At 29.9% G+C, this 18,760-nt stretch overlaps 1 protein-coding gene across 2 annotated transcripts in view; it reads left to right on the top strand.

Moving 5' to 3' along the window:
• The window catches only part of LOC118191245 (contactin-5-like), a 554,648-nt gene extending 539,739 nt beyond the window's left edge, over positions 1–14,909 (top strand). For both annotated transcript variants that reach the window (XM_085813861.1, XM_085813860.1), the window contains 2 exons: positions 6,583–6,786; positions 13,423–14,909. In XM_085813861.1, the coding sequence (XP_085669987.1) occupies positions 6,583–6,786; positions 13,423–13,461 (243 nt within the window). In that variant the 3' untranslated portion in view covers positions 13,462–14,909. The remainder of the gene's footprint in view (positions 1–6,582; positions 6,787–13,422) is intronic.
• The last annotated feature ends 3,851 nt before the right edge of the window (positions 14,910–18,760 follow it).

Raw genomic sequence — 18,760 nt, 5'->3', positions numbered from 1 at the left:
GAGATACGTACGTACGCACGTACGTACATATGCTCGTACAGACGCCACGAAAAATTCTCTTCAGAATTAATTTTAAAGCAGTTTTATAATTTTTTTGGAGGAAACGAGTCTTTTATTCTGTCCTTACGTACAGATATCACGCAAAAACATCGTTAAATTGTATTCGATAGCGGTCAAAAATGGATATTTTCGTTGAAATATGCTGCCTGAAACTTTTCGCAATTACAATACTTCCTTTTTACTTCGTACAAGGAAGTAAAAAGAAGAGTTTAATTTACTTGAGAACTTATATACCTATATTTTGCTATTTTCTACGAATTCATCTGAGAACTAGTAGGAAATAGCAAAATATAGGTATATTTTATTAAAGAAGTTCAATGAAAACAATTTAAATTATTTCTCAATATTTTGCTTTAGTATGTTTTAATATGAACAAGATAGAAACCTACTTATAAATGGTATGTGCTGCGTATCTGCGTATCTGAGCATCATGTAAAAAATATTAATTGGCATAACAAGTAATAACATTGGACGTTTTCGAGTATTCACTGTAAAAAAATAGGTTTTAAAAACTTTAACGAGTATTCACTATTAAAAAACTATGTTTAAAAAGGTATATGATTATTCACCGCTATAAAAAAAATGTTTTAAAATTGATCAGAAGCATGCAGCCGAAGTAATCTGAAACGCTTACTTGATTTTACAGATTTAGTAGTTTCGAAAATAGTCAGAACAGCAAGATTTTTAAACATAATTTCAGTTCGGTTTTTTGGAGTTTATATGACAGAGCAATCCTTCTAAACAGTGTTTTACGATGTAAAATTTATCGTTTTGTATAGTAAAAATATGAAGCAAAATAATTACATTTATATTATTATGCATAATAATTATACATTAATAATTTTGCATAATTATACATTAAATACATTAATAATGCATACACAATTTTTACTTACTTATTTTAAGAGCGTCATACGCTCTTAAATTAAGTAAATGCAAAATTAATTACTCTGTATTGTCATTAATGACTAGACACCTCCTTAAAGGAATTTAAGTTCGCCTACCCACCATTAAAGTGTGTCATGGGACAGGGAATAAACAGAGAGAGTTTCTTGAGATTGTAATACTAGTAACATCTATCGAAATAGGTGTACGACGAGAGCTGAGTAAGGCTGAAAGAGGCGTTCTTATCGGTGACCACAGATATGATCATTCTAGCATTTTGATTTCTGGCAAGTTTCAGATATTACATATAATGATGGAGTAGAAACGTGAAGGAGTTTTGATCAGTAGTTCAAGCGATGTCGCCTGTGGACTCTAGAACAAAAGAAGAACGTATGTTGTTGACTCAACAATAGCTTTCAGTAAGCTGGATTCCGATGGATACGTACAAACCTGGCGAATGTCAGATAATTATTATTTACCAAAGCCTATTGTTCCCACTGTAAATTTTGGTGAAGACCTAATTATGTTGTGGGTTCTGTTTTCTGTGTTTGGTTTTGGTTCACTAGTTTATGTGTCTGGGGCTCTGAAGCCCAATCCTGTGAGGTGATATCGGGTAATTCTCTGCTACAGAACCTATGAAAACAATTTGTAAAGGTCCTTATTCTTTTCAACAGACAATTTAGAATTTATAAATACAAAATCATCATAGAATAATTTGAGGAAATGGAAGAGAATGAACTTGACCCTCTGAAAACGTCATAACAGTGAATGTTAGAGCTGTGTCATACTAAAATCGTACTAGTTTCAGTTAAGGAATCTTCTACGTACCCCATCATTAACAGCATCATAGCATAATATTCAGAAAATGCTTTTAGATTATAAATCTTATCTGATTTGTAGAAAGCATCTAAAGTTTTGCAGTCTTTACTTATATATTTATTATTTACTTTCTGTTTTAGGCTGGTATAAATAAATGCGAATTCAGTAGAATAATAAACGAGTTAATATTAAATTAAAACGAAATTGATTGTGATTGAAGAATTCTATGTAATACAATTATGTCAAGTATGAAAGAAAAATTAACATCATGCCGCAAATGAGGGGAAAAGAAAAGTTGCTTTTTTAGGATATCAAGCAACATATATCTTTTATAGAAATACTTTTATATTAATGAGTAGCATTATGTCTACACAAAAGTAGTGAACATTTTGGATGATACTATGATACTTGTATTTTTAAAATCCTTATTTTTCTCACCTTTTTTTAAGTTTGCTTAGTAAATGATACATAAAGCTTGCAGTAAGCACGATAAATATTTACGATATAATTAATATTTATGAAATATTCTAGAATTCTGTGCAATAATTGAAAATTCTGTTTGCTTAGTGAAACTATTGAAAATTACTTCGTTTGGGAAATTGAAACTGGATTTATTTGCATTTACTTCTGGAAATACTCCTTTAAGATATATTTAGTTTCTTTTAGATGCCAAATATCAGGGTTTTGTTCGTTTCATTTACACCGCTAAATTCATGTAAAGACAAGAATATTCAAATTGTTGACTAATAAAATTGAACACGCACATTCTTGAATGCCTGCCTTTAATACTGCCATTTAATGCCTGCCTTTAATACTGCCTGCGTTTAATACCTTTAGCATTTCTTACAATTCTCTTAAGCCATTTTGTTGTTTGGCCAAAGCATATCCTCTTTATTTTCCAAAAGCGTGTCTGCAATGATACTGGATACAATTTACTCAGAATAATTTGAAATTTCTTGATGCTAAATTCTTCAAATTACTTTATTCAGGAATTTAAATAGAGTAAGAGGAGTTTTGTGCTGTCTTTCATGGCTAACTATAGTTTGCTGTTATTATTGTTGTTGGAGTAAGATTTAAAATTATTCTTAGGTTTGACTGCAAGCGGACGGATTTTAGATCTTCTTATATTGCAAAACCTGCAGAGATATATGTAACAAATTATCTTATACAATTTAAATGCTCATTTAAATTTCTTCAACATTCAGAGTTACCACTTGCTGACTTAGGCAAGAAGTAGAAATTAGATGTTAATAAGAAAGAACAGTAAGGAAAACTTTTTAACATAATGCTGTTTTACTTATGTATAAATAATATTTTATAAATTGCTGTTAAAATCCTCAAGAAGTTTTGAGGCAAAATACTGGCGTATTTAAACGTTTTTATTTATTCAATTTCTGTAATTTATTTCAATATTAATAGCATTGTTATAATTAAAATTTTTGAAATAAGTGCTATGTGCTTTATCTTAGAACTTTAGCTCAAATTCTGGTGCTGTATCTCAGACCAGCTAAAATTTAATGTAATAATTACAGTACAAATTAATATCTATTCAGTCTTGTACTTTTTTCCAACATTTAATTCTGTAATATAGACCTATTAACGTTCTACATGTTAATAAATACTGAGCAAGTTGCAAAGTTATATTAAATGTAGTGTCAATGAATAAAGTATCCCTGAAGTGATACGAAAGGTATCTGAGAAAATTACAAAACAGATACAAATTCTAATTAACTTTTGGTTAATGGACTTGATTTCCAGAGCTTTGTAGACTAATATCTAGTTACAGTTCGTAATTATGGACATTCGAACAACTTTTAAGATTCTTTAATAATCATTAAAGGACAAAACTCGTACTCCACTGGATTATCATGAATTTAGTAATATTTTGAATTGATTCACACACAGCAGCAAAATTCTAATACTGCAGATGCTCGAATGAAGTATCAAATTTTATAATTAGCACGTTTGTGAGTTTGTAAAACTGAATTTTAATTTTTACAGCTTTGATAATTTGAAACGCATTTTCTAGGAACCTGTAGATTAAGAATTTAAAAATGAAATTTTAATATCTAGAAATTAATCGAATGCTAAGTGTGAATCTATCGATTAAATGCGAGTGCAAAAAAAGGCTGCAGAATATCGCATATTCGTTAATTTTATACGGTCTAAATTATATGCATTTAAACATCTACGAATGTTCCTGAATTATCGAGAAACAGAATGTATGCTTTACGTATTTAGTAATGTGATGCGCTCTTTCAGAATTGAATAGAAAATCATTCATTTAGAAAACTATAAAGATTTGTAACTGGATTCTATAATGCATTTTAAGTGTAAATGAACAGTGTATTAACAAATGTGCTGAGATGCATAAATGAACTTTGTGACATTTTATAAGTCTTTGAAGAGAATTTTGCATGAATCCTTTTAAACAGATCATAGAGGATGATACTTGTAAATATGTAAAGCGCTAAGAGTAGCTAAGCCTACAAAGATTCTACAAAGAGTAGCTAAGCCTTACATGTAAAAATATAGCTATGTTTTTAAAACTAAATTGCAAACTAAATTCAGGAATTTATTCAATAGTGTATTTAGAATGAATGATTACGTAAATGAATGCATCTTAATCTAAATCTGTTTGAAAACCGAATGCATTTTATTATTCAAAGAACTTATGTTATTCAAATAGCTTCTTTCAGTGAAAAGTTATAATTAGAGAGCGGAGACTTTATTTCCTTTCATCTAGCTTAAATGCATGCTTATAATGAAATACTTTCTGGCGCTCTAATTTAAAATAGTTCTTTGATTTTGGGAACGAAGTTTAAAATATTTTATTAATTTCTAAAATAAATATAAAAATTAAAAGTGCTGTAATAAAATTTTAACTTGTTCAGTTATCATCCAACTCCTGTGCAGTTAATACATGGAAATCCAGTCATTGCAAACATTAAAACACTTATTACACAGAGATAAGATGAATTTTCAAAAAGCATTTTTAACAGAGCTGTAAGTAACAGACTATAAAAGAATAAACATTTGCATTAGGAGTTTAAATGCAATTTCTTGAGCGCGATGATGAAAATGGAAATTAAACGGATACGGTATTTTTCTTGTAAAACCTAGATTAACATTCCACATTACATTGCTTTATTTTCGAATTTTACCACCACATTAAATTAATCCCTCCCGTATAATGTAGATGCATAAAATTTTAAACTCCTAATATGACATTTGTGGTTTGCGAACATTGCATGAAAAGAAGACCGACTATAATTTAATTTATTATGCAGAAAGAAAAGTTGATTCTTGTGGAGATTAAGTAACCGAAAAATGATTTTGACTAACTCCGGATCTCTAATTTTAAATTTGCTTCCTTTTTATTATTGTTAAACTGCATTAAGTTGTAAATGCAGCATTCATGTAACATATACATATAGGAATTAAAACAGTAGCTGTGGAGATTATTTCCTTAATTATTTATTATTTAATTAGGAACTTCTTATAATTATTTTATTCAATTAAATAATAGATTTTTTTAATACAGTACGAAAGCTAAGCAGGATACCCTCCGAAAATAAAATAGGTGTATATATATATATTCATATAAAGTCCTCAGGGAATAAAAAATATCATTCATTAGAATATCCTTTATGGTTTTCAAAAACTAAAACTTAAGTTTGTTTACAAGCAATTTTAGGCCTAACAGCCCAACTCGGTTTATTATTCCGTGCCTATAAATATCAGGATTCGAGTTTTTAGCTCAAATGGACGTTAGCCAAGAAGGGTTATTAATTTCATTTTGGCATTTTGTTTTGGTTTACTATAAAAATCTGAATTACTTTTCAAATTTTTACCACCAGATATTAGAGCCTGCATTATATTTAAAGAAATCGAATAACGAAGAATTTACATGAATGTATGTATGTTTCTCGCATTGTGAAAAAAACAACGGTACCTAGAAACATCAAATTTTGAATAATGCAGTCCTTCTCTCGAATATGGCATCTGGAAGCCTGAATTAGGAATTTATTTTATTATCTATTTCACATTTTGTAAAACTTTAACGAATTTTTTATTAACAAACTCAACTATTTCAAAGCATTCCATTAAGATAACAATCGCGTGCATCTTCAAGCACGGATATTTTATTCGCGAAGTTTCTTTACATTTTTTTTAATGGTATTATGGTGGCAGCGTACCAACGAAACAAAGATGATGTCTAAACGGTATTTTGCTCGAATGACTTGTAATGTCATTCGAAATTTCTGTATCGCTTTTCGAATCCCGTGTTGAATCCCCCTTGAAAAAAACGCCCCTTTGTGTGTAATATAAAACCTGTAAGCATTCAAGTATATATATATATATATATATATATTACTTGTAAAAGATTAAATTCAGAAAGCAACCTCAAAATCAAGTTGCTTGTTTTGACGATTAAACTTTTCATCTACTTTTTACATTTACTATTTAATTCAAACTGCCTTCAAAAAATACTTATTAAGAGTATCTCAGAAAACACGTAAAAATGCGATGCATTTTGTTTGCAGCTAATTAAGGCAGGTGAGAATTTTAGCAAGAAGCTTTGGTTCACGAAAATCAGACAAAAAATTAGATTTGTTTACATTTTCAAAATTTAGAGATCATATTTGTAAAAATTTAGAGATCATGTTTCTAAAATTCTGAAATTTATTTTAAGAAACTACATATTTAGAATTCAATGTCTGAGATCAAATTGTAAGGAAATAATACCCATAGACATATTCTATAAACATTCTGACTAAATGTAGATATTTTCACCTTATTTGTTTTATTTTGCAGCCGTACGATGACATAACATATGCGGAATTAGCTCTTCCAGACAGTCGACAGCCGTTTGTAAGGCATCGACTGGAGCCTCCCACTGAATATGCTGACATCGATTTTCAGCACAGTCGGGGGACTTTCCCTGCAGCTACAGTTATAGGGAATGATGAAGACACAGCCCGCAGTCCACTCGTCATATCTTCCAAAGCCATCAGAGTGGTAAGTAGACTCTTTTTGGAGGGGGCAGGGAGCTGCTTTCCTGGACTGAAATCAGTTCCGTCTCAAAAAGCGAATTTCAAATTACTTGGCTGAAATTTAACTCAACGATGACTGCATGACAACATGATTAGATTACCTGATTTTTATAGTTCTCTTTATATATTGATATGGAGTTTAGTGGATTGAAGAAGTTTTATTAAACTTCACTGATGTCAAAAACTTCAAAACAGTAAGTTCTTCAGATTTTCCACTACGGTTTAATATTTATGTGAAAAGACTATATTGCGTCTGGGATTTGAATTTAATTTTGAAATATTTTAGTCCAGATATCTGAATTACGATTAAAATCACTATCCTGTTCTCTATGTCATTGGAGACTTAGATTATTATTATTATCATTTTCATGCAAAATGTTCCCTTCGTTTGAAAAGTAGACATTTCGTCGGATGCTAAATGTGTAACCACAGACATTCATGTATGTGCACTTCTAGAAATGTATTCAAATTACACTGGTAATATTTATGCAGAAAATATTCATCTAACAAATATTTACACAGAGAATACTTACGCGGGAGCGTTTAACTATGAAAAAATTATTCCAAGAGGTCTGGTTCGTGATTATAAGAACTGGAGAAGAACAAACCAGACTACTTACTTGAGACATTTTTAAGTATGGTGAATCTGCTATTGAATCAGTACAAAGGAAGTACGACAGCAATTTCTGTGTTAGTGAAAAATAGATGTGATACACTATCACGCTGCGCCGACAGGCTAAGAAATGTTGTCATCTTTTCACTTTTTATTTTGCAAACTAGAATTCAGATGTATTTGTGTATTTTTACTGGATGTCGATGGAAAACAACTTGTCGAATATATCACGGAGGAAAACAATGCAAGGAGAGAACGTCGTCATACAAAACATCGTGAGAGAAAAGAAAACAAGGAGAAAACGTCGTCATACGAAACATCGTGAGAGAAAAGAAAGCAAGGAGAAAACGTCGCTGTTCTAAAACATCGTGGCTTAAAATAAAACGATACGTAAACTTCTCAGTTTCAAAACATCGTTGTACAACATATCGCAAATAAATAAAGAAATAAAATAAAAATAAAGCATCTACATTACACTATACTAACATCATATAGATCGTTTCTGATTATAAAAGATTTAAGTAAATTTATAAATTTTCGTGTAATGAGTTGTGAATGCAAGAAGAAATAAGTAAGATTTTTACTTCTATGTTGAATATTTTTGATTAACTAATAAATGTTTTCTCATAAGTCATGCAGGTAACTTAAGTATTCAACATATGGAAATTAGTAAAAATTAATGCTACATACGCTAATAGAATTTTAAACTGATGTCTCTTCCTCTTAACAGTTTCTTATTCCATAATTGTTCGTGAAAAATTACTAATAATACTTAAAGAAGAAAATGTTTGAGTATTCAAAATAAAATGGTGCATCGCTCTCCACTGCAACGTTTACATACGAAGTTTTCAATAATTATTTTAAGCCAGTAAGGTGATAAAATAGTTTCTATTTCGCCAGGACAGGCAATCTGCCTTGCGAAATTATATATATCGGTGATATCATATGTATCATATGAAAACTCCGCATTTGATCTTAAAGCATTCGTTTTCTGTAAATTATTGTTGTCATATTTGATTTTAGAATTATGTGTTTCATAGAAAAGTTTCAGCTGTAAGCATTTGTATGTGATTTTTCAGTTTGTAATTATGTGTCGTGATGGTGTTTTGTACATAAATAAATTCTTCTAATTTTCTTTGACAGTTTTTTAAGTCAGTATTTCTCTGCATATGAAGATATTTTTTACAGTGCATGCTTGCTCAAACGCAGTCACGATATTTTTTTTACAGTGCATGTCTGCTCGAACACAGTCACAAGTACATAATCTTCATTATAAATTCTAAAATTGCATCTCAAATCTATGAATGGCCTGAATTAAAAATCTGTACTTTTCAAGATCTTTTTAATAATTTATTTAGCTAATAAAATTATTGCTTATGTTCACAATTTCATGCGAGTTCCTAATAAGATAAAAAGTGTTAATAACGAAGAAACTTGTATATGGAATAGGTTAAAATTATTCAGAAAGAAATTAACATCAGTGTTTTCGAAAACAGGCATAACGATCTGTAACATAACAATAGACAGTCTTATAATGAGACTGAATAAGAAAATGAGCTTATCTCGTAACACCATTCTTTATAGACTGAAAACGAAAATAAATTAGTAAACTTTATTTGATGTGTGAGCGGAAGTTTTCCTACTTTTAAGTGTTATTACGAAAGTATAAAATTAATTGAAACGTTGATACATAGTTTAAAAACATAAGCATTTTTTTTAGCAGGAAATGTAAACAATTTGCAATGTCATTGTCGGGATTTGAATCTGGACATCTCGAATACGCGCCAACTGTGTTACCGTTACAAAAAGAAAGGAGAAAATACCCTATATACTCCCCCTTTTAAAGGATGAGTGGGCATTAGAGGAACCAATCACCAAATCCCGGTGTTAACGAATTATTGCTCACCACGTTTTAGTTAAGGCGCCACTGTAGAATCATTAGGTTATTTTGAAGCAGGAAGAGCTAAAACATGGGCCGGGACTCGAACCTGGACCTCTGGAATACGCACCGAGTATGCTACAGTTACATCACGAAGGCATGCTGGAAGGAAGGAGAAAATACTAGAACAAACTATATATATATATATATATATATTATACAAATTCGTATATTTGAAATAATTCTTGTATTTAAAAAATATAATTATTTTTCAGAAGGGATTAAAGTTAATAATGTATTTTACTCTTACTATTAACTTTAATCAGTGATCCGAATCAAAGCTAAAATTTCTTCCTCAGTTCTCTAAAGAAATTTTTAAACATGGAAAAGACCGGGAGTAATGTTTCGACTACAAAAAAAAAAAAAAAAAAAAAAAAAAAAAAAAAAAAATATTCTTTGGTCAATCAGTGCACATCGCTGCAAAAGAAAGAGCCATAAAAAATGAGAAAAACCAAAGATAGAAAAGAGGGAAAAAAATAACACATCTGATGCGAAAACCAAATCAAATTCTCTCCATTATCTCCGGGAACACCCAATCTAAATGAATTCTGAGACCATCGAAAAAATGGCGAAGAATGATTTAAAAGAAAAAAAGGAAGGATTTCGCGGACTATGATTGATTTCATTCCAGCATCTGTAGAAGAAAGTTGATTTGGTTTTTTGTTCTCACTATCATTCGTTCCCGCCATCATTTGCTATTTCTTCAATAGCCGTATCACGTGATCCTATCCTTAGTCTCAAATGACCGAGTCGGAGGATATCATGGGACTGATTTCACCAAGGGAATTCCACATCTTAAAATATTTGCTTATTTTATAAATGATTAAAAAACATCATTCGTACGATGTCTAGTCTTATGCGTTGAGTAAATGTAAAGCATTTTAATATAATAATAGAAAACAGGATTTTGAAAATACTTTTATTTTCTTAAATGTTTTGTCAATTTCAAGGATATCAACGAGATTTCTTGAAGTAAATTTAATCAAGTTCCGAAATTCTTATGCTGATCAGAGCTTCCCAAAGTTTTCTATTCACAGAAAACATCTTTAGTTCTAAAATTTTTAAGGAACACTAGAGTTTGCTTTTTAATTATAATAAATATTAACGCAGATATGTTAGGTAAACCAAATTTTGTTCCAATTTTGTATATCATACATATAAAAAAACTTTTATAAGCTCCGAATTTTATAAAAAATGACACATAAAATTAATTAAATGAAACAAATAATATAGTAAAATGAAAACATTTTTAGTTTTCGATGAATTTGATGCTTATGAGTTGTCAATGTTTTTTTTGGTCGATGATTTCGTTTGTCAATGATTTTGTTGTCAATGATTTTGTTGTCAATGATTTGAGTTGTCAATGATTTGAGTTGTCAATTTGATGCTTGTTCGAAACTTAAATTCTTATGTCAGATGCAGCATCAAGTCGGTTTCTATATTGGGATTTCTTGGAACAAATGTGAAAAACCAGGCTCGCACAAATACATTGCCATAAAAGACATTAGAATATGAGCAGCTCGTTTTGATAAGTTCGGATATTTTTCTGGCAAATTTTATCTCAAATTGATTTAATGGCAGTTTTTAAAATTTTGTTTTATACCGGAATCAGTTGTCAGATGATTTAATTTTTCGATATCAGATGCACTGATAACTGTCGGCTTAGCTGTCGTCGTTCTGGCACTGCGGGAAATATTGTCTGAAAGTCATGCCACATGCTATAATATTTTATCGCCAACGTTATATTTTTAAACTTTCTTCATTTAAAAGATCATGTAAACTAGGAAAACAGTCAAGTTTATTCTCCTCTTGGGAAGGAATACAGATTTTTCTGCTACCCGTGTTGACAGGGAAAATATAACATTAAGTTTTAAAACAATATTTTTAACGATATAAAAGTTACGTTTATTGCTTCATATTATTAAAATTTTTATATAATACTCACCAATTTAAAAAAGTAGGAGCCCGTCAAAGGTCGAGCGGTAAAATCGCTGAACACTGGTAGTTTCGACCTGCATTCGACTCCAGGCGAGCGGGCTGACAGCATGGGCGTTTTTGTGATTTTTTTTTCATGTGTAAAGTATATGCGAGCAGTTTAATTTAGTATATCCTGCGCAAAGATATCCATACCCCTATGCAGATAGCCCTAGCGCGCTTTGCCATAACCGACTAAAAACCAAAATTTAAAATAAAGATAAAAAGTCCAAACAAAACTAATACTTCAAAAATATTGAAGTGACACTGAAATACTCGTTTTCTTCCGAGTAAGAAATAGAAATACTAACAAAAATTCATTCTGCAATTATTTTGTTGGCAGTTTAAGCCATCTGGTGTTATGGTACATTACTAAATTTATTCCGAGCGTAATTTAAACCATTTTATTTAACATTTAAGATTAAATTTATTTTAAGAGTTGTGTTATATGCATAAAAGTGAACAATGTTTCATAATTTTTCACGGAACTCATAGTTTCTTATGTTTCTAGAACTTAATGCTGAACACAGTTGGGGAAACGCTGTATTACATAAATAAAACTTACTTAAGAATATTTATTTTACGTTTACTTAAGCTTGCTTAAGAAAACTTAAGAAAGCATATTTATTTTTAAGAAACCAAATACCATTCCATATGCGACAAATGTTTTCAGAATTCTATGAAGTTAAGTAATTTTTTTTTTATTTCATCAATTTTCATCTGTATTAACTATGCAGTTTCTCAACATAATCGCCATTTAATTGAATGCACTTTTCCCAACGGGAAACTAAATTTTTTAATCTCTTAAATCTTTAAAAAAAAAAAAAAAAAAAAATCCCGTAAAGTTTTTCTTTTCTTTTCTTTTTTTTTTTTTTTTCAATGTGGGAATAGTTTACTTCTTGCAGACGTTAAAAATTTCTGAAGTTTCTTCACTCCTTTTTCCACAAAAAGAGACCAATTATTCTTCGCGTCTTCCATGGTTGCAAAAATAGTGCTACAAAAATCCGCTGTTTCCGTCAAACAACTGAAACGGATTAAACAATATTTCACGGGAAAGCTGCATAAACATGTCAAGACTTGTCTATGGCCGATAACATTGCCTATAGTCTAGGAATTCAATTAGAACTCACTTCCTAGAACTCTGGAAACACCTTACGTGTAATAATAACGTGTCACATCCAGAGTAAGTGAATCACACGACTGCAAAAATTTCATTGACATTTTTCGGGTTTGCTCAGGTTTGACAACTGAAAGATTTTTTTAAAATTTTACTTCTAGGAGAAAAATGTTCTGGTTTGGCCGCGTTAGTTTAAATTTGCTCACCAATGTACTACATGTACGAAAGGGTATTAGCTGAAATTTTTAAGGTTATCAGTGGTTCACTTGATTCATACGGTGAGCAGCCAATCCTTAGTGTTGACGAAGACCGATGAGCAAAATAGCATAAAAACATATTTAAGTAATTTAAACTTTATTAATTTATAATTTTTTAGTAAAATTATAGCAACATCAGAATTATTTTAACATGGTATTTGATATTTTATGCATGGAATTTCATTATGAATATTATTAAAATTATTTGTTGTGTTAATTTGCTTTCAAAATTTCCTTATAAATTTTATTTATAATTACGAAAATAACAATAAAACTTAATTAAATGTCATATTTTATCTTGAATTTAAAATTAATGCATCAATATCTGATTCAATTGAAGCGGTTGCAATGCTAAGGGAGTTTTCAAGATGTTCATCAGATAATCTGGTTCTAATTTTACTTTCAGTGTTCTTCTCTCTTGAAAACATTATTGGTAAATAAATGAAAATTAAGAGACACGTGATATTAGAAATAAAAATGTTTCGAGCATTTTAATTTGATATAAAAATACAAAATTTAAATGTGAATAATTCTCATTAAAACATTTATATATATCTTTCACAGATACTGTCTGCAAACTTAAATCATATAAAAATATCTTAACATTTATAGTCAACATTTAAATCTTGTATTTATCCATATAATGCGTATCATTGGCTTTCACTTTCTCTCTATATAAGTGTATAATTTTTTTCTTTCAGATGCCGGAAGAATGTCAGCCAAGCATGGGCGCTGTATGACGTTCAATCCCTTAAATACAAAACACTGCCTTCAATCTGCCTAAATCTACATATAAATATAAACTTATGGCGAGCGAAGGGAATTTAAAAAAGCACATCAGCATATTGCTGAGGTTGCTAGCTCGACTGAAAGACTACGGAAGAGATGCATTGCAGAAGACTTCCACTAAGAAACTGCAAAGAGCATTTATGTGCCTCTAATATAAACTACTGGCGTGTTGAGGCGAATGGACATGTTTTGCACAAATTATTATGTAATTATACTTGGCATCGGCACCATGATATCGCATCAGTGAGAAAAGATTCATTTTGCTCGTCTACAAGATATATTTCAATTCCGATTACGGTGTAAAAGATTAAAAGATACATTTCCTTCGAAATTTATTACATAAACTCAGTGCAACAAAATGGAAAACAATTTTGAGTGGATGTAAAGTATTGTTCTTTGTCATGAGTTTTTGTAATTGTTACTATGTGTTTCACATGAGAACAGCAAGTTCTTTTGTTTTGATTGTTTTTTCCGTGTTATATCAGCTTCCTTCCTTTGCTAATTTCCACTTTATTTATACCATCTAAACTACTTAAAATACGATCTCTAATTACGATATCGAAAGGCTATTTTAAGAATATCATTTACAATTTCAGTATTAAATATTATTTTAAAATATTTTTATTTATAACATTTTTTTTCAAATTTGAAAAGTCTAATAATTTATTGCAAGTTCTTTATATTTTACGGAATTACTAAAACTTCGCACTTTAAGAATTACCTTTCATTCAATTTAAAGATACCATTTTAGTAACGCTCAGTGCAAACACCATTTAAATGAAAATTTTTTGTCCAAATTTGTATGATTATCGAATATTTATTTTCGGATATTTTAAAAATATTTTACGCGTAGTACTTAGATTGGAAATTTTAAATACGGGTGTCAGAAAAAGAAAGAACAATATCAAAAGAATTTAAACTTATATAATTAAAAGAACCTTTATAACGAATTTGTTTTGATTAAAATTAAATTGTTTACTTGTAAATAGCACAAAATTATTTATATCTGTTCAGTAAGATGAAGTGTTAATAATACATGTTATAAATTTTACGCATAAATTTTACGTAAATATTGTAATTTCAATGTGTATGTTCCATGGAAACCATCTCATTTCTGTATTAAAAGAAATTAAACATTTGAAAAGATATGTACTATTTTATGCGTTACATTATGCACAAGACTTAGTCAATTTCATACTTTTATCATATGCAATGCATATTATAACTAATAATATTTTTCATCTGTAAAGAATGGTTTTCAAATGTTTGCATTTATGTGAGCAATTAATTTTCTCGATATCCATAGAATGATAAATTACCTTTGTGAAAATTTCTGTAAATAAGTAAATGATGTTTAAAGATTTTCACAAAAAATAATAAATAGTTATTTGACAAAAAATGTTTTTGAATTATTATCATTTTTGATACACATTTGTTATATGATTAACAGATTTTTTAATGGATTTTAAACATGATTTTTTGACAAGTTTCCCAAGCATGAGTTTATTTGCACTAGTGGCCGAAATTTTGGAAACCTTTTGCAAAACTTATTTTTGAGGTTTGATGGCCCATACCTCCAGTTTGTTTTGAAGTAATATCATTAACTTAATGCAACAGCGTGTGTTGATTTATTTGCATTCTGCCTAAAGTAGCATCCAAATAACCAGGAAGCAAGTAATATAAAAAAGTAATTTAAATTTAAATTTAATTAAAAAATAATTAGTTAATAGTTAATTCCTACTTAGTCAACAAAGAAGAATTTTATTTTAGATACTTTTTATTAGCATTATTAAAATTTTTTCGTTTCTAATTTATGAAGCTGATGGTGGTCTATAATTTCTCATTCTATCCATCTCTTGTAATGCTTCAATATTGCCAGGAACCTTTCCAGCGCGTTTCGAGCAGTCCAGTTCTTCAATTAATATTCCATCTAATGATTTCACAGGACTTAAGGTGACATATCCGACTCAAGGAATTAAAGTAAAAAAAAAATGTTAAATTGGGGAAAAAAGGCAAAAACATTAAAGGAAAAAAAAATGTGAAAAACCTGTATTAACATCAAGTGTCATTTAATACAAGCTCAAAAAAATACATTTGGACTTGAGTGAATGAATAGAAAAGTATTTTATTAATGACTGAAAATTTGAACAAGATATAGGGAGAGGGTAAGCTAATAGTAGGAATTTAAAAAGACACAGAATTTGCTTAGGTTCATTTAAAGTAACTTTGCTTTCTTTGAATACAGCTGGTCGGCATGGGCATTTAGAAAGTCCGTGATATATTATCTTGGTCCATCCATGGACCAACTAGGTCACAATAGGATTCAACTAATGATGTCATGCATTGGATCAGAAAGAAATATATTTGTCAGTGTATTATGATGTCAGTATGAACTTTTTTTTCAGGGAGATGTTTTTAAATTTTATTGAGATTGTAAAAAATTATAGAGATGGCTCAAATAGGCGACTGCACAGACATTTACTAGCCCAAATGGAATTAGTCTCGAAATGGGATTTTGTGTTGTCTCACTATATACTGTTTATCACTTTTCAAATTGTTGCCAGCAAATACTGTTGCCCATTATTACTTTAACGAAATTAAATAATGTATAATCTCCACGTATGTATGTATGTATGTATGTTTTTTGAATTGAGAAAGAATAATGGTATTTAGAACCATCCAATTTTGAATAACGTAGTCCACCACCCAAACATGTGCGCCTAAAAACCTGAACTTTGAATTTTGAATTTGTTTCATATTTTATGAATCTTTAATGAATTTTTAATTAATAAAGTTAACGATCTGAAAGCGAGCAGTGGCAACACTGTATGGAATAAAGCATTTTTGTTTCCAATTCGCGAGACCGTTGCCATTCAGGAAAACAAAGATATTTATCTCTCATTTTTAATTAACAAACTCGGCTCTATGAAAACAATCTGTTACCAAGCTCGGAAATATAATACTGTAGAATCAGTACTTACTGTCTAGGATGTAAACTTACTTCTTGTGTGGCTGTCTAGGGGCTAATAAACTAGTCCAATTTACAAATAACTTGAATATTTAATGGAAACATGAATAGTTGCTGCAAACTACAAAATGATTACATGTGTAGAAGGATGAATTTACATAGATGATATTTACAGATGGAGAGAGTCGACCGTCTTTTACATGTAAACATCGTTCAGTCGCATCATCGTCTTAATGGCGGAATCGTCTGACTTCTGTCATTGGAAACGTAAAAGATTTATTCTCACAGCTTGTCGCGTCATCCGATTATAATGAATGATGCCATTTCACAATACTTTTAGCTTCCACGCGCCAGCATATTGCGACTTAGTAAAGCCTAACATACTTTCAAACTTAATCTGAGAAATACCTTATAAACTTAATTAAAGGTAACTTCTAAAAGAAGCGATAATTAACGATAACTTCTAAAGGAAATTAACGATTAGTTAACGATAATTTCTAAAAGAAAAGAGCATTTAGAAACCTTCTATAAGCTTCATAGGAAAGAAATAAGTAAAATGCATCTCGTATCTCATAGGAACGAAATAAGTAAAATATATCTCGTATGCATCTTCTTAGGGAAGAACTAAGGAAACTACCTCACGTGTATGGCCAGGAACCTCGTGTGCACAATGCACAAAAGATGTCTGTTGCTTGGCATTGTCCAAGGCATACTACTCTCCCATGGAAAGTACTGAAAAACGGAGCAGGAGATCAACTCAAGCTATCTTTATATAAAAAAAAAAAAAAAAAAAAAAAAAAAAAAATTAAACAATGAGCTCTAAACTATTGAAACACATAAGAATGAATTTTCTCGTAAGAAGATAAAACTGAATGAAGAAATATTACAAAAAGAGGCTAAAGAACAACAAAAGAGAGGATTTCTTATTTCATTTAGTCTGATTTAAACAAAACATTTTATATTTTTCTTTATTTTAATCTGTTTCTGCTTTTGAATAATTAAATATATAATATAAACTACAATACCAAAGACATACGTTCTGAGGAAAATACCTGACATATCACTGCAAAGACGTTTTATTAAATTTGTCAAGATTTCAGTGTTGAAAGAATTTAAAGACTTGGGAGAAATTCCATACCATAACTTAAAAAAGCTAGAATTTAATTTAAAATTTATTTGTTGGAAACTCTATTTTGGAACTGCTAAACAGATTAAAACATAATAAGAAAAGCGCATTTTTTGCCTCTGCTTCAACAGTCTCTTGATATTGCACGTAATTACATCATCAAAAATTATTCAAAGTAAAATGAAATATTACTTCATGCAGAGACTGCTAATTTAAAAGAAGCGATACTTCTTGTTTTGGTAGTGTTCGATATTTTTTGGATAAATTAACAGAACGATTATAATCATGGAATGATTTGCTAAAACAATAAATAAAAGTCCAGGGAGAGGAATTCGTTACTTCCTGTAGATGCAGGTGTTGTTGTGTCATAGGAAAGATGTGTACAGTAAATGGAATTTCTGAATGTGACAGGATCAATAAAAAGCAATATTAAGAATCCATTAAAATAATATGTAATGTGAGCAGAAATTTAACATTGTCAAAAAAAAAAAAAAAAAAAAAAAAAAACTCAAACCCGCTCATTTGTGACTTAAAGAATGTTTGATTATTAAATATAAACCGGATAATAAGTGTTATGAAGCTCAGTTTTTTTATTCGATTTTAACAAAAGCAACATCAGCTGTTATAATTGCTAAAATAAATGCTATTTTTCATTTTCTTTAATATGATTTCTTTTTCTTATTCTGCTTTAGTTATACTTTAATCTTTTGTAAATTTCATGGTTCGTGTTCTGATCTTTTCCCAGGAATCTTCCGATATTTAATATCCCAAAATTGGTGGGTACGCAAAGTACAGGAACATGTAAAGTGGTGCCTAGTTTTTAAACGTAGGTTAATATTACGTAAAAGGAACGCAGAAATTTAAGCGAAAGTACATAGAACGCAATGGAACTAGCAATATAAGCAAAATACTTAGCCTTACATATGATAATTCCTTGCGATAGAAATGTATTAAATTCTCTAAATTCTCAAGATTTTATACTGCAAAACTTATGATTGAACTTGATTGAGTGCATGATGTTTAATGTGGCTGCCTAACGATTCTCTGAGAGTTCTATGAACATTCTTTCTGATCTACATATTTACTTCTGAAATTCTGACTGAATGTCTAAATCAGAGGTTCTTATCCAAAAACGAATTTCTTAGTTTCAAAGAAT

The sequence above is a fragment of the Stegodyphus dumicola genome, chromosome 3 (genome assembly GCF_044657685.1).
Source record: "Stegodyphus dumicola isolate Sdum_Otavi_A_Nest chromosome 3, ASM4465768v1".
Taxonomy (NCBI): Eukaryota; Metazoa; Arthropoda; class Arachnida; order Araneae; family Eresidae; genus Stegodyphus; species Stegodyphus dumicola.
The sequence above is the reverse complement of the archived record's forward strand: the minus strand, read 5'-3'. Positions and strand labels throughout refer to the sequence as shown.